Below are 17,145 nucleotides of genomic sequence, written 5' to 3'. Positions count from 1 at the left end.
GTACGTTGCCCCAGCGTTCTTCAGGCCGAACGGCATTACCTTGTAACAATATATCCCTCCTGGTGTTATGAATGTTGTTTTCTCTTCGTCAGGCCGGTGCATCGGTATCTGATTATAACCAGAATAAGTGTCCATAAAGCTCAGGTACCGATATGCCGCCGCTGCGTCGACGAGCGCATCAATGTTGGGCAGGGGGTAGCAGTCCTTGGGGCATGCTTTGTTGAGATCAGAGTAATCCACACATATCCTCCATTTCCCATTGTGCTTTTTCACTAGAACTACATTCGACAGCCACGTCGAGTAGTCGAGTTCTTAAATAAATCCTGCTTCGAGGAGGCTAGCCGTCTGCTTGGCCACCTCCTCTGCTCGCTCTTGCGACATTTTCCTTCTCCTCTGAGCTACCGGTCTGGCTTCTGCCATCACGGCCAAGTGATGTGACATGAGTTGGGGGTCTATCCCCGGCATGTCGGTTGGCGTCCATGCAAATAGGTCGCCGTTGGCCCTTATCATTTCCATTAGAGGTTCCTTCAAGTTATGTGGGAGGTTTCTGTTCACAAAGGTGAACTTCTCCTCCGTGTCCCCGACTCTAAACCTCTCTAAGTTCCCTTCCGGCTCGGGTCTTGGCTTGTCGCTGACTCTAGCGTCCAAGTCGGCAAGGAACACCCCCGATGCCTCTTTAGATTTCTTCCTTAAGGAGAGGCTGGCATTGTCGCAAGCGACTGCCGTTTCCAAGTCTCCTTTTATGGATCCCACGGATCCGTCATCAGCGACGAACTTCATTATCAACATCTTTGTGCTGATCACTGCTCTGAGGTCGTTGATAGTCTTCCTCCCTAGGATGACATTGTAGGCCGTGGAGTCTCGTAGAACCACGAACTCGGCCATTACCGACCTTCGCCCCTGTCCTGCTCCTACAGATATTGGTAGGGGGATTATCCCAACTGGTTTGATGAAGTGGTCGCCCAAACCTACAACACCGTACTGGTGCGTCTTTAGATCGGCATCTCATAGGCCCAAGGCATCGAACACGTTACGAAACATGATATTCGAGTCAGCCCCGGTGTCCACGAGGATTCGCTTGATGAGGCTGGTTCCCACTCTAGCCGTGATGACCATGGGAGGGTTTTCCGTGGCCTCCTCAAACCATTGGTCCTCTGGAACGAATGAGATAGGTGGGAGCCTCTTGGAGCTTCGCACAGAGGATGAGGAAACTGCCAGGACCTTGGCGTCTTTCTTGTGTGCCGACCTCGACCTTAGAGGTGCGTCTCGTGCCGTTACCATGTTCACTATGGTAAGACCGTGCTTGTTGTCCTCCGGCTCGTGGCGTCGCTTCACCGCGCGGGTCTTGTCCTCTCCTTTGCGGTCGCGATCTCGCCTCCTTGGCTCCCTGATCAGATGGGAGAATTCGGCCAGTTTTCCGTCCCGGATCGCTTATTCCAGCGCGTTTTTCAGGTCGAAGCAATCCTGTATCATGTGTCCGTAGCCTTTGTGATAATCACAATAGAGACTTTTGTTTCCCCCGGTCCGGTCCTTCAGAGGTCGGGGTTTCGACAAAATCCCCCTTTCGGCTATCTATTGATAAACTTCTATGATGGGGACGGTGAGGGGGGTGTAATTGGTGAACTTCCTGACTCGAAGAAACGGTCTGTGTGTCTTGCTCGGACCGCCATCTCTGGCGTGTTCCTTTTGTCTCTCTCCGCTGCCGTGCTGCCGGGTTTGGTTGTAGGAGGGCTACCGCTTGTTGGCAGCCACGACCTGACTGACTTATTCATCGTTAATGTATTCCCTGGCTACACTTTGGATCTTCTGCATTGTCCACACCGGCTTCGTGGTGAGATGCTTTCTGAAGTCCTCATTTTGGAGTCCGTTCGTCAAACACAGACTAGCTACCGAGTCGGTTAGTCCGTCGATCTCCAAGCACTCGTCGTTAAACTGGTCCAGATATTTTCTGGTTGGCTCGCCAGACCTCTGTGTCACCCCGAGCAAATTGATTAGGTGTTTTGCCTTTGCAATTCTGGTGGTAAATTGGGCTAGGAAAGCGCGGCTGATGTCCGAAAACCTAGCCACCAAACCCTGTGGGAGGCTGTTGAACCACCGTATCGCTGGCCCCGCCAAGGTGACCAGAAAAGCGCGGCACCTCACCTCGTCTCCAACTCCCTCCAGGTTCATCCTGGCCTCGAAGGCCGTCAGGTGTTCCTGGGGGTCTTGGGTTCCGTCATACCTCATGTCCGTCGGCTTATCCAAGTGCTTTGGTAGCCAGACCTCGAGGATGGAACGATGAAAGGGGGTCGCGCCCATTATCACGGGCTGGCGTGTTCTCGTGGGACATTCTCTTCTGCCTCCCTGTTCTCGCTCTGTTCTCCTTGGCCTTTCTCTTCTGTCTTCTCGGTCTCGCTCTGTAGCGCTTGTTTCAGGTCGGGTGTATATCACAGGGTCCCAACGTCTTCTGGGGCGCTCCTCTTCCTCCCAGGCGCTTTTAGATTCAGACCGGGGGCTACGTGTACGCCGGGAATAACTTCTCTGAGGAGTTCTTCCTCGTGTCACGGGAGAATGGGAGTCGCTTGGTTTGGGCGTTCGTTGGCAGCGTTCTCGATCTGCCAGCTGGCGCTCCAGGTTTTGCATTCTATGGCGCAATTCCTGTATCATCCTGGCGCTATTGCTGCCTGTTCCCCCGAAGGGGCGTCTTTCCTGGGATCGTGTGGCCGGCTCGGTACGTCGGGGAGGGGACCTCGTCTGCTCCCGGGGAGAGGTGACAAAAGCTGCCCCCCTGGGGTCCGCTCTGCGGCCATGGTCTCCTGAACCTTGTACGATGTCCATTTGGGCCAATTTCCACAGACGGCGCCAATGTTCGGTAGGTCGGTTACCGGATGGTTCGAAAGGATCTTCGGGTCGGTTGGTGGGGTATGGCCTAGATTTGAGTCGCGAGGGGTGAAACTGGAGTAGCCGACGTCCCGAGCTCTTCGTATTAGTTTAATTTCATATTTTGTTTAGTTAGTTAAGTATGTTTGGTAGTCTAAGTATGCTAAATAAGGTTTTATGGTGTTTTGGTAGCTGTTTGGAGGTTTGGAATGCTTGGATTGGTGCAAAAACATAGAAAAAAATTTTTGAAAAACAGAGCACCATCCACGCGTACGCGTACATGACGCGTACGCGCACTTCCAGCATTTTCGACCATCCACGCGCGCGCGCCATGCGTGCGTACGCGCGGATTGAGAAGTTCCAACCTCCATACATTTTCCAGAGAGTTGTGCCTGCGCCGCGCCAACGTTGTGCCTCTGGCACAAACCCTACTTACGCGTACGCGCACATGACGCGTACGCGTCACTCTCGAAATAAGCCAACGACGCGCGCGCACCATGCGTGCGTGCGCGTGGATGCCCTTTCTTCCATCCATTTCTTTTCTTCTCCTCCTTCCATTTCTCCCTTTTTCCTTTCTTCTTCCCTCCTCCTACCCCTCATCCAACACTTCCAAACACCATTGACAACCATTTATTTTAGTTAACAAATTAGTTAGTTAGTTAGTTGATTAGTTAGTTTTAGTTTAGTTTTCACTTTATTTTCTCTCTTTTCATCATAAGTGTTGGAGTATTGACTTTGTTTACTATACATTGCTATAGCCCTTATTGCCTAAATGCTATTTTAGCATGAATAATTTTAGATAATCTTTGTTGGATTCTATGATTGAGGTTATATTTTGTTACTTGGTTTTGAGTTCTTCATGCTTACCTTTTGAAAAATACCAAGTGATGAGAATTGTCTTCGAGCTTATAACTCTTTTGAATTGCATGTTGTAGCTAGCCACCATGTGATTTGAACCGTATTCTTTGATTAGGCAATCTCTTGATGGATAATGTTGAGCATTTACCTTAATGCATTGTATTTTATGATTATATCCATCCATATGTTTGACTTGAATGCTTTCATGCTTCTCTAATGCTTGTCTTACCTTACAAGCCTACTTAAAGCATCTCAAGCACACTAGAATGAGTACAGTGCATGCTTCTTTTGTGACATAGCTTTTATGCTAATGTGTATTCTAAACCACGCAATTTAGAATTCACACACCTAATATTTCTTAATGTCACACTAATTCACTCACCTCATTCTAGTGATTTACCTCATTCCAACAATGTATGCTTCCTTGCTTTTATATATTCTCATCTTATGGTGTTGTATTTTTGTTTTTCATAACGAATGCACCACAAGCAACCATGGAAGCGGAAGAAAGAACACATAGCAATCCGGAGAGTCGCCGTACCCCCTTGCTCATCTTTGAGTGCACCGAGGACGGTGCAAACTTTTAAGTGTGGGGAGGTCGTCTGACCGATCGGCAATCTTGGGTGACAAATTTCTAACTCCAATACTTTTGCATTTCATTCTAGGATTTTAGGATTTTTACTTGCATTTTCTTATTTTTGCATATGCATACACAATAAGCTTAGTCAAAATAATGAGAATTTTCCAAGGATTTCTATCTATAGGGCGCCAATTGATTTGAGTGGAAAACTTTTCATAGAACTTGCTTGAATTATATATATTATGGATCATGTTTTGAGCTAAGAACACAAGCTTGTGAGATTTGAGCCTAACGGTGTGGTTACATCTTATAACCACTTATTTTTCCTTCTTGTGTGCATTATTCTCTTTCTATGATTGTAATCTTTGATTTGTTTGATTCTTTATGTCCATTATTTTGTGTATTCATGCATTTATATGATTGAGGCCATCATTTTATTAGCTCACTTACCCAAATAGCCTTACCTTTTATCTTCCATTGTTAGCCAAATTTGAGCCTACGATTAACCCACTTGTTCTTAATTTAGCACATTACAAGCCTTAAAGCGAAAAACAATAAATGTCCTTATTTGGATCTTTGATTAGCTTAGGCTAAAGTGTGTGTATCATTCAAGTGTGGGAACCTTGGGACATTGGGTGAACAAAAGGGTAGTTTTGTATTATTACTGTAAATATTGGGAATTGGGTACATGCTCATGTATTGATTAAATGTATAGACCTTATGCATTGGTACTCTTGTATATAGTTTGAAAGAAAGAAAAAAATGAGAAAAACAAAAAAAAATATATGAAAAGTATAGAAAAAAATGGAAAAAGAAAGAAATAAAAAGGGGACAAAATGCCCCAAGGTGAAGCTCAATAAGATCAATGCATATGAGTTGTGAAATGAAAAGAAAATGCATGAGTATGTGAAAAGGTGAAAAATGGGTAGTTAGATTAGAACTTAATTGTATAGGATGTCATAGGTTAGGTGGGAAGTTTAAGCTTATCAAAGATTCAAATTTCAAGCTCACTTGACCAAATATGCATCCTACCTTGACCCTAACCCCATTACAACTAATGAAAAGACCTCATGATACATGTATGCATGCATTGAATAATTGTTGATTGTTAGAAGAAAAACAAATCTTGGAAAGCATGAAATAGAGGAGAATTGAGTGAATCAACCCTAAACACTTGAGCAAATAGAGTGCAAACACATCCGGTGAGGGTTTGATGCTCAATTACATGTTTTTACCTATGATCATCATTCTTCATGCAAGTTTGTAAAAATATTTAATAACTCAATTCAATTGTGGATTAGACTTGCTAGTCCTTAGCCCTTGTGCATATATGTTTCTTGGGAATTGATTTATTTTGACCAAGCACTTGCATTCATTTAGATAGTTGCATATAGGTAGATTGCATTTAGTTAGTTTCCATTGAATAAATGCCATACCCTTACTTCATTCTTGGTTTAAGCATGAGGACATGCTTGGTTTAAGTGTGGGGAGGTTGACAAACCCCAATTTGACGGTTTGTTTTGTATTGATTTTTGGGGATTTTATCACCTTTTACCCACATTTATTCAATGAAATAGCATGGTTTTGTATATTCTCCTTTAATTGTGCTTGAATGTGAAAACATGCTTTTTAGGACTCAAAATAGCTAAATTTAATTCACCTTGATTCTATTAGATGCCTTGATATGTTTGTTAAGTGATTTAAGGTTTAGGAGGCAAAGATTGGATCAAGGGAATGAAGAAAGAAAGCATGAAAAGTTGGAGAACTCATGAAGAAATGGAAGAACCGGAAAGCTGTCAAGCCGACCTCTTCGCACTTAATCGGCCATAACTTAAGCTACAGAGGTCCAAATGATGCGGTTCCAGTTGGGTTGGAAAGCTAACATCCGGGGCTTCGAAACGATATAAGATTTGCTATGGTTGAACCACGTATGGTGGCGCGCACGCGCAAAGTACGCGCACGCGCTGTTGCTGCCACCTAGTTCACTTAAAGCAAAACGTGGCCAGCGAATTCTAAAGCCTTGTGGGCCCAATCCAACTCATTTCTGATGCTATTTAAGCCAAGGATTGAAGGGGGAATGAATATACTTTTTTACTTTAGGTGTTAGTTACCAATTAGTTTAGTTTAGCTTTGTAATTAGTTTCTAGAGAGAGAAGCTCTCACTTCTCTCTAGAATTAGGATTAGGCTTAGTTCTTAGATCTAGATTTCAATTCATCTTCTTCTACTTCTATCTTCTCAATTCCTTGTTGTTACATTCATTCTTCTTCCATCCTTTTGTTGTAATTTCCTTTATGTTGTTCTTGCATTTTGTTGTAGATCTACTTTTGTTCCTCCCTTTCTCTTTCAATTCAATTCAAGGTAAATCATAATAATTGTGTTCATTTGATTTGTTGTTGTTTAATTCCTTGCAAATTGAGTAGTGTAGATTTACTTTTCTAGCAATCTTACTATGCTTTCCTTTTATGCCTTCCAAGTGTTTGATGAAATGCTTGGTTGGATTTTAGAGTAGAGTTTTATGTTCTTGGCTTGGAAAGGTAACTTAGGAACTCTTGAGTTACTAATGTCCAAGTAATTGATGATTGGGATTCTTTGACTCTAGTTCTCACTAATTGAATTAGTGGAGAGTTAGGACTTATGGACTAGGATTGATATAGCTCATTTGACTTTCCTTTACTACTAGTTAGAGGATGATTTAATGAGATTAATCCTTGCCAATTCTCATATTGTGGTTAGTGATTAGGATAGAGATCTTTGACCACCAACCCTTGCCAAGACCTTTTTAGCCATTAGTTTACTTTCTTACCATTTATCTTTCATGCTTCATATCAAAACCCCAAATATAACTCACAACCAATAACAAGACACTTTATTGTAATTCCTAGGGAGAACGACCCGAGGTTTGAATACTTCGGTTTATAAATTTTAGGGGTTTGTTTTAGTGACAAACAACTTTTTGTATGAAAGGATTAGTGATTGGTTTAGAAACTATACTTGCAACGAGATTTCATTTGTGAAATTCTAAACCATCAAAAATCCAATCATCAAAATGGCGCCGTTGCCGGGGAATTGCAATGGTGTTATGTTATTGGTTATTGTACATATGTGAATAGTGTGAATATCTTGCTTTTTGCTTTATTTGCTAGTTGTAGAATTTTGTTTCTTTTGTTTTCTATTAGCTTTTGTTTTTATTTTATCTTTTCACCATGAATTCTCATTTTGGCTATGAGTGTGATTACAACTATGTTGTAGGTGATGGGAGCTACAATGAAGATGTGTGTCAAGGATGGGATAACCAAAGGTGGGAGGAGCCATATGCTTATGATCAATCCTCTTGGCAACAACCTCCACCAATGCACTATGAAGAAGAGCCATTCTATGATGCATATCAATCCAATGGCTATGGTGAATCTCCTTGTGACTTTCAAGAACCACCACCATATGCCTATGAGTCATATCCTCAACATGAACCTCAACCACACTCACAAGCCTATTTTCAACAAACACCTCCATATGACCATGATCCTTACCCACCATACCAACCTCCTTTTGAACCATATGAGCCATACATGGAACCACAATTCCAAGATTACTACTCCCAAGAACCACTTCAATACACACCACCACCTCACCAAGAAGAACCACCTTCCTATAATGAACCCTTTCTCCAAGACAATGAACCTTCTTATCCACTCCAACCTCTAATGGATGGAACCCTTGGTGTTCTTCTTCAAGGACATGAGGAGATGACAAGGGATGTGCAACAATTCATGACCGCCTTGGATGAGGTGGTAAACCGGCTAGCATCCCAACTTTTGGACACTCAAGGAACTCCCATGGCTCAAGAAGAGCATAGCATGAAGGAGAGATTGAAAACTCCGGTGGAAAAGGAGGAATGCCACTTTGTATTAGAACAATTGGAGGAGCCTATGATTATTAAAGAAAAGGAAGAAGTGGTTGACGACTTAGGAGATGCGGAACCTCCATGGGAAGCTAAAATCAAAGAAAATCCCTCCAAGAAGAGTAAATTTGATGTTGAGGAGGAAAGTGCACAACCTCCAAAACAATTTTTGAATGAAGACTTGGAAAGAATGAAGCAAGAATTGAGTTCCCTTGGTGATGAAGATCATGCATCCAACCATCTTGGTGGTGAATCCTTTGAATTTGAAGAACCTTCTCCCAATGAGATAGAAAGCAATGTGGAGGTAGATTTCTCTCAACCTCCCATTTATGACTTGAGTGATGTTGAAGAGTTAGAGGAAGTTGATGAACAAAGGATTGAAAATGAAGAAGTTTATGAAGAGGTGGAGATTGACAAGGAAGCAAACAAGGGAGTAGAGCTTGCAAGCACATTGGAGATACCTCTCCCCAAGCCACCACCATCCATTCTCTCATTCAAGTGGGTAAATTCCTTATACTTAAGCTTTGTTATTCCCCCTTGAATATGGTTTGCTTGAGACGGATGGTCAACTTAGAAAAATTAGTGGCTTTAGGAGTAAAAAGGAGATGGTTAGTGGTTGGAAGCATCCTTCTAGGTTCATTATGGTCACATGTCCAAAGCTTGATAGCAAATGTTGGTGTATAACTAGAGTACATGGGTCTAGAAGGATGTTTAGTCACTTTGTTGAGAATTCACCTTGCTCACCACCCACATGGATTAATGATAATCAACTTGGAGATGGGTGTGAAGACAAAATATGGGATCCGGGAACACATGAGGATCAACATTGGGAGCCCATGGTTTGTGAAGAAGTCCATCAAAGCTTGGAGATATTAATCTTGAATGATGGAGCTTATTGGAAGTCCAAGCATTGGTGGAAGTTCCAAGATGAGTACAAGCACAAGCCACCTTGAGAGAAGCTCCCCATAAGTCTAACTTAAGGACAATAAACAAAAGTGCTAGGTGGGAGACAACCCACCATGGTAAAATCCTTTCATTTTCTCTTTTGTATATATTGGTAGAATTAGTTTCATTTCATATTTTGTTTAGTTAGTTAAGTATGTTTGGTAGTCTAAGTATGCTAAATAAGGTTTTATGGTGTTTTGGTAGCTGTTTGGAGGTTTGGAATGCTTGGATTGGTGCAAAAACATAGAAAAAAATTTTTGAAAAACAGAGCACCATCCACGCGTACGCGTACATGACGCGTACGCGCACTTCCAGCATTTTCGACCATCCACGCGCGCGCGCCATGCGTGCGTACGCGCGGATTGAGAAGTTCCAACCTCCATACATTTTCCAGAGAGTTGTGCCTGCGCCGAGCCAACGTTGTGCCTCTGGCACAAACCCTACTCACGCGTACGCGCACATGACGCGTACGCGTCACTCTCGAAATAAGCCAACGACGCGCGCGCACCATGCGTGCGTGCGCGTGGATGCCCTTTCTTCCATCCATTTCTTTTCTTCTCCTCCTTCCATTTCTCCCTTTTTCCTTTCTTCTTCCCTCCTCCTACCCCTCATCCAACACTTCCAAACACCATTGACAACCATTTATTTTAGTTAACAAATTAGTTAGTTAGTTAGTTGATTAGTTAGTTTTAGTTTAGTTTTCACTTTATTTTCTCTCTTTTCATCATAAGTGTTGGAGTATTGACTTTGTTTACTATACATTGCTATAGCCCTTATTGCCTAAATGCTATTTTAGCATGAATAATTTTAGATAATCTTTGTTGGATTCTATGATTGAGGTTATATTTTGTTACTTGGTTTTGAGTTCTTCATGCTTACCTTTTGAAAAATACCAAGTGATGAGAATTGTCTTCGAGCTTATAACTCTTTTGAATTGCATGTTGTAGCTAGCCACCATGTGATTTGAACCGTATTCTTTGATTAGGCAATCTCTTGATGGATAATGTTGAGCATTTACCTTAATGCATTGTATTTTATGATTATATCCATCCATATGTTTGACTTGAATGCCTTCATGCTTCTCTAATGCTTGTCTTACCTTACAAGCCTACTTAAAGCATCTCAAGCACACTAGAATGAGTACAATGCATGCTTCTTTTGTGACATAGCTTTTATGCTAATGTGTATTCTAAACCATGTAATTTAGAATTCACACACCTAATATTTCTTAATGTCACACTAATTCACTCACCTCATTCTAGTGATTTACCTCATTCCAACAATGTATGCTTCCTTGCTTTTATATCTTCTCATCTTATGGTGTTGTATTTTTGTTTTTCATAACGAATGCACCACAAGCAACCATGGAAGCAGAAGAAAGAACACATAGCAATCCGGAGAGTCGCCGTACCCCCTTGCTTATCTTTGAGTGCACCGAGGACGGTGCAAACTTTTAAGTGTGGGGAGGTCGTCTGACCGATCGGCAATCTTGGGTGACAAATTTCTAACTCCAATACTTTTGCATTTCATTCTAGGATTTTAGGATTTTTACTTGCATTTTCTTATTTTTGCATATGCATACACAATAAGCTTAGTCAAAATAATGAGAATTTTCCAATGATTTCTATCTATAGGGCGCCAATTGATTTGAGTGGAAAACTTTTCATAGAACTTGCTTGAATTATATATATTATGGATCATGTTTTGAGCTAAGAACACAAGCTTGTGAGATTTGAGCCTAACGGTGTGGTTACATCTTATAACCACTTATTTTTCCTTCTTGTGTGCATTATTCTCTTTCTATGATTGTAATCTTTGATTTGTTTGATTCTTTATGTCCATTATTTTGTGTATTCATGCATTTATATGATTGAGGCCATCATTTTATTAGCTCACTTACCCAAATAGCCTTACCTTTTATCTTCCATTGTTAGCCAAATTTGAGCCTACGATTAACCCACTTGTTCTTAATTTAGCACATTACAAGCCTTAAAGCGAAAAACAATAAATGTCCTTATTTGGATCTTTGATTAGCTTAGGCTAAAGTGTGTGTATCATTCAAGTGTGGGAACCTTGGGACATTGGGTGAACAAAAGGGTAGTTTTGTATTATTACTGTAAATATTGGGAATTGGGTACATGCTCATGTATTGATTAAATGTATAGACCTTATGCATTGGTACTCTTGTATATAGTTTGAAAGAAAGAAAAAAATGAGAAAAACAAAAAAAAATATATGAAAAGTATAGAAAAAAATGGAAAAAGAAAGAAAACGAAAAAGAAAGAAATAAAAAGGGGACAAAATGCCCCAAGGTGAAGCTCAATAAGATCAATGCATATGAGTTGTGAAATGAAAAGAAAATGCATGAGTATGTGAAAAGGTGAAAAATGGGTAGTTAGATTAGAACTTAATTGTATAGGATGTCATAGGTTAGGTGGGAAGTTTAAGCTTATCAAAGATTCAAATTTCAAGCTCACTTGACCAAATATGCATCCTACCTTGACCCTAACCCCATTACAACCAATGAAAAGACCTCATGATACATGTATGCATGCATTGAATAATTGTTGATTGTTAGAAGAAAAACAAATCTTGGAAAGCATGAAATAGAGGAGAATTGAGTGAATCAACCCTAAACACTTGAGCAAATAGAGTGCAAACACATCCGGTGAGGGTTTGATGCTCAATTACATGTTTTCACCTATGATCATCATTCTTCATGCAAGTTTGTAAAAATATTTAATAACTCAATTCAATTGTGGATTAGACTTGCTAGTCCTTAGCCCTTGTGCATATATGTTTCTTGGGAATTGATTTATTTTGACCAAGCACTTGCATTCATTTAGATAGTTGCATATAGGTAGATTGCATTTAGTTAGTTTCCATTGAATAAATGCCATACCCTTACTTCATTCTTGGTTTAAGCATGAGGACATGCTTGGTTTAAGTGTGGGGAGGTTGACAAACCCCAATTTGACGGTTTGTTTTGTATTGATTTTTGGGGATTTTATCACCTTTTACCCACATTTATTCAATGAAATAGCATGGTTTTGTATATTCTCCTTTAATTGTGCTTGAATGTGAAAACATGCTTTTTAGGACTCAAAATAGCTAAATTTAATTCACCTTGATTCTATTAGATGCCTTGATATGTTTTTTAAGTGATTTAAGGTTTAGGAGGCAAAGATTGGATCAAGGGAATGAAGAAAGAAAGCATGAAAAGTTGGAGAACTCATGAAGAAATGGAAGAACCGGAAAGCTGTCAAGCCGACCTCTTCGCACTTAATCGGCCATAACTTGAGCTACAGAGGTCCAAATGATGCGGTTCCAGTTGGGTTGGAAATCTAACATCCGGGGCTTCGAAACGATATAAGATTTGCTATGGTTGAACCACGTATGGTGGCGCGCACGTGCAAAGTACGCGCACGCGCCGTTGCTGCCACCTAGTTCACTTAAAGCAAAACGTGGCCAGCGAATTCTAAAGCCTTGTGGGCCCAATCCAACTCATTTCTGATGCTATTTAAGCCAAGGATTGAAGGGGGAATGAATATACTTTTTTACTTTAGGTGTTAGTTACCAATTAGTTTAGTTTAGCTTTGTAATTAGTTTCTAGAGAGAGAAGCTCTCACTTCTCTCTAGAATTAGGATTAGGCTTAGTTCTTAGATCTAGATTTCAATTCATCTTCTTCTACTTCTATCTTCTCAATTCCTTGTTGTTACATTCATTCTTCTTCCATCCTTTTGTTGTAATTTCCTTTATGTTGTTCTTGCATTTTGTTGTAGATCTACTTTTGTTCCTCCCTTTCTCTTTCAATTCAATTCAAGGTAAATCATAATAATTGTTTTCATTTGATTTGTTGTTGTTTAATTCCTTGCAAATTGAGTAGTGTAGATTTACTTTTCTTGCAATCTTACTATGCTTTCCTTTTATGCCTTCCAAGTGTTTGATGAAATGCTTGGTTGGATTTTAGAGTAGAGTTTTATGTTCTTGGCTTGGAAAGGTAACTTAGGAACTCTTGAGTTACTAATGTCCAAGTAATTGATGATTGGGATTCATTGACTCTAGTTCTCACTAATTGAATTAGTGGAGAGTTAGGACTTATGGACTAGGATTGATATAGCTCATTTGACTTTCCTTTACTACTAGTTAGAGGATGATTTAATGAGATTAATCCTTGCCAATTCTCATATTGTGGTTAGTGATTAGGATAGAGATCTTTGACCACCAACCCTTGCCAAGACCTTTTTAGCCATTAGTTTACTTTCTTACCATTTATCTTTCATGCTTCATATCAAAACCCCAAATATAACTCACAACCAATAACAAGACACTTTATTGTAATTCCTAGGGAGAACGACCCGAGGTTTGAATACTTCGGTTTATAAATTTTAGGGGTTTGTTTTAGTGACAAACAACTTTTTGTATGAAAGGATTAGTGATTGGTTTAGAAACTATACTTGCAACGAGATTTCATTTGTGAAATTCTAAACCATCAAAAATCCAATCATCAAAATGGCGCCGTTGCCGGGGAATTGCAATGGTGTTATGTTATTGGTTATTGTACATATGTGAATAGTGTGAATATCTTGCTTTTTGCTTTATTTGCTAGTTGTAGAATTTTGTTTCTTTTGTTTTCTATTAGCTTTTGTTTTTATTTTATCTTTTCACCATGAATTCTCATTTTGGCTATGAGTGTGATTACAACTATGTTGTAGGTGATGGGAGCTACAATGAAGATGTGTGTCAAGGATGGGATAACCAAAGGTGGGAGGAGCCATATGCTTATGATCAATCCTCTTGGCAACAACCTCCACCAATGCACTATGAAGAAGAGCCATTCTATGATGCATATCAATCCAATGGCTATGGTGAATCTCCTTGTGACTTTCAAGAACCACCACCATATGCCTATGAGTCATATCCTCAACATGAACCTCAACCACACTCACAAGCCTATTTTCAACAAACACCTCCATATGACCATGATCCTTACCCACCATACCAACCTCCTTTTGAACCATATGAGCCATACATGGAACCACAATTCCAAGATTACTACTCCCAAGAACCACTTCAATACACACCACCACCTCACCAAGAAGAACCACCTTCCTATAATGAACCCTTTCTCCAAGACAATGAACCTTCTTATCCACTCCAACCTCTAATGGATGGAACCCTTGGTGTTCTTCTTCAAGGACATGAGGAGATGACAAGGGATGTGCAACAATTCATGACCGCCTTGGATGAGGTGGTAAACCGGCTAGCATCCCAACTTTTGGACACTCAAGGAACTCCCATGGCTCAAGAAGAGCATAGCATGAAGGAGAGATTGAAAACTCCGGTGGAAAAGGAGGAATGCCACTTTGTATTAGAACAATTGGAGGAGCCTATGATTATTAAAGAAAAGGAAGAAGTGGTTGACGACTTAGGAGATGCGGAACCTCCATGGGAAGCTAAAATCAAAGAAAATCCCTCCAAGAAGAGTAAATTTGATGTTGAGGAGGAAAGTGCACAACCTCCAAAACAATTTTTGAATGAAGACTTGGAAAGAATGAAGCAAGAATTGAGTTCCCTTGGTGATGAAGATCATGCATCCAACCATCTTGGTGGTGAATCCTTTGAATTTGAAGAACCTTCTCCCAATGAGATAGAAAGCAATGTGGAGGTAGATTTCTCTCAACCTCCCATTTATGACTTGAGTGATGTTGAAGAGTTAGAGGAAGTTGATGAACAAAGGATTGAAAATGAAGAAGTTTATGAAGAGGTGGAGATTGACAAGGAAGCAAACAAGGGAGTAGAGCTTGCAAGCACATTGGAGATACCTCTCCCCAAGCCACCACCATCCATTCTCTCATTCAAGTGGGTAAATTCCTTATACTTAAGCTTTGTTATTCCCCCTTGAATATGGTTTGCTTGAGACGGATGGTCAACTTAGAAAAATTAGTGGCTTTAGGAGTAAAAAGGAGATGGTTAGTGGTTGGAAGCATCCTTCTAGGTTCATTATGGTCACATGTCCAAAGCTTGATAGCAAATGTTGGTGTATAACTAGAGTACATGGGTCTAGAAGGATGTTTAGTCACTTTGTTGAGAATTCACCTTGCTCACCACCCACATGGATTAATGATAATCAACTTGGAGATGGGTGTGAAGACAAAATATGGGATCCGGGAACACATGAGGATCAACATTGGGAGCCCATGGTTTGTGAAGAAGTCCATCAAAGCTTGGAGATATTAATCTTGAATGATGGAGCTTATTGGAAGTCCAAGCATTGGTGGAAGTTCCAAGATGAGTACAAGCACAAGCCACCTTGAGAGAAGCTCCCCATAAGTCCAACTTAAGGACAATAAACAAAAGTGCTAGGTGGGAGACAACCCACCATGGTAAAATCCTTTCATTTTCTCTTTTGTATATATTGGTAGAATTAGTTTCATTTCATATTTTGTTTAGTTAGTTAAGTATGTTTGGTAGTCTAAGTATGCTAAATAAGGTTTTATGGTGTTTTGGTAGCTGTTTGGAGGTTTGGAATGCTTGGATTGGTGCAAAAACATAGAAAAAAATTTTTGAAAAACAGAGCACCATCCACGCGTACGCGTACATGACGCGTACGCGCACTTCCAGCATTTTCGACCATCCACGCGCGCGCGCCATGCGTGCGTACGCGCGGATTGAGAAGTTCCAACCTCCATACATTTTCCAGAGAGTTGTGCCTGCGCCGAGCCAACGTTGTGCCTCTGGCACAAACCCTACTCACGCGTACGCGCACATGACGCGTACGCGTCACTCTCGAAATAAGCCAACGACGCGCGCGCACCATGCGTGCGTGCGCGTGGATGCCCTTTCTTCCATCCATTTCTTTTCTTCTCCTCCTTCCATTTCTCCCTTTTTCCTTTCTTCTTCCCTCCTCCTACCCCTCATCCAACACTTCCAAACACCATTGACAACCATTTATTTTAGTTAACAAATTAGTTAGTTAGTTAGTTGATTAGTTAGTTTTAGTTTAGTTTTCACTTTATTTTCTCTCTTTTCATCATAAGTGTTGGAGTATTGACTTTGTTTACTATACATTGCTATAGCCCTTATTGCCTAAATGCTATTTTAGCATGAATAATTTTAGATAATCTTTGTTGGATTCTATGATTGAGGTTATATTTTGTTACTTGGTTTTGAGTTCTTCATGCTTACCTTTTGAAAAATACCAAGTGATGAGAATTGTCTTCGAGCTTATAACTCTTTTGAATTGCATGTTGTAGCTAGCCACCATGTGATTTGAACCGTATTCTTTGATTAGGCAATCTCTTGATGGATAATGTTGAGCATTTACCTTAATGCATTGTATTTTATGATTATATCCATCCATATGTTTGACTTGAATGCCTTCATGCTTCTCTAATGCTTGTCTTACCTTACAAGCCTACTTAAAGCATCTCAAGCACACTAGAATGAGTACAATGCATGCTTCTTTTGTGACATAGCTTTTATGCTAATGTGTATTCTAAACCATGTAATTTAGAATTCACACACCTAATATTTCTTAATGTCACACTAATTCACTCACCTCATTCTAGTGATTTACCTCATTCCAACAATGTATGCTTCCTTGCTTTTATATCTTCTCATCTTATGGTGTTGTATTTTTGTTTTTCATAACGAATGCACCACAAGCAACCATGGAAGCAGAAGAAAGAACACATAGCAATCCGGAGAGTCGCCGTACCCCCTTGCTTATCTTTGAGTGCACCGAGGACGGTGCAAACTTTTAAGTGTGGGGAGGTCGTCTGACCGATCGGCAATCTTGGGTGACAAATTTCTAACTCCAATACTTTTGCATTTCATTCTAGGATTTTAGGATTTTTACTTGCATTTTCTTATTTTTGCATATGCATACACAATAAGCTTAGTCAAAATAATGAGAATTTTCCAATGATTTCTATCTATAGGGCGCCAATTGATTTGAGTGAAAAACTTTTCATAGAACTTGCTTGAATTATATATATTAT

At 40.5% G+C, this 17,145-nt stretch overlaps 1 protein-coding gene across 1 annotated transcript in view; it reads left to right on the top strand.

Moving 5' to 3' along the window:
• The first annotated feature begins 1,039 nt into the window (after window positions 1–1,039).
• Window positions 1,040–17,145, top strand: part of LOC148572365 (uncharacterized) — a 33,230-nt gene continuing 17,124 nt past the window's right edge. The window contains exons 1-3 of the mRNA XM_088507472.1: window positions 1,040–1,291; window positions 1,396–1,893; window positions 2,035–2,190. Of these exons, the coding sequence (XP_088363598.1) occupies window positions 1,040–1,291; window positions 1,396–1,893; window positions 2,035–2,190 (906 nt within the window). The remainder of the gene's footprint in view (window positions 1,292–1,395; window positions 1,894–2,034; window positions 2,191–17,145) is intronic.

The sequence above is a fragment of the Arachis ipaensis genome, chromosome B3 (genome assembly GCF_059453495.1).
Source record: "Arachis ipaensis isolate K30076 ecotype BB chromosome B3, ASM5945349v1, whole genome shotgun sequence".
Taxonomy (NCBI): Eukaryota; Viridiplantae; Streptophyta; class Magnoliopsida; order Fabales; family Fabaceae; genus Arachis; species Arachis ipaensis.
The sequence above is the reverse complement of the archived record's forward strand: the minus strand, read 5'-3'. Positions and strand labels throughout refer to the sequence as shown.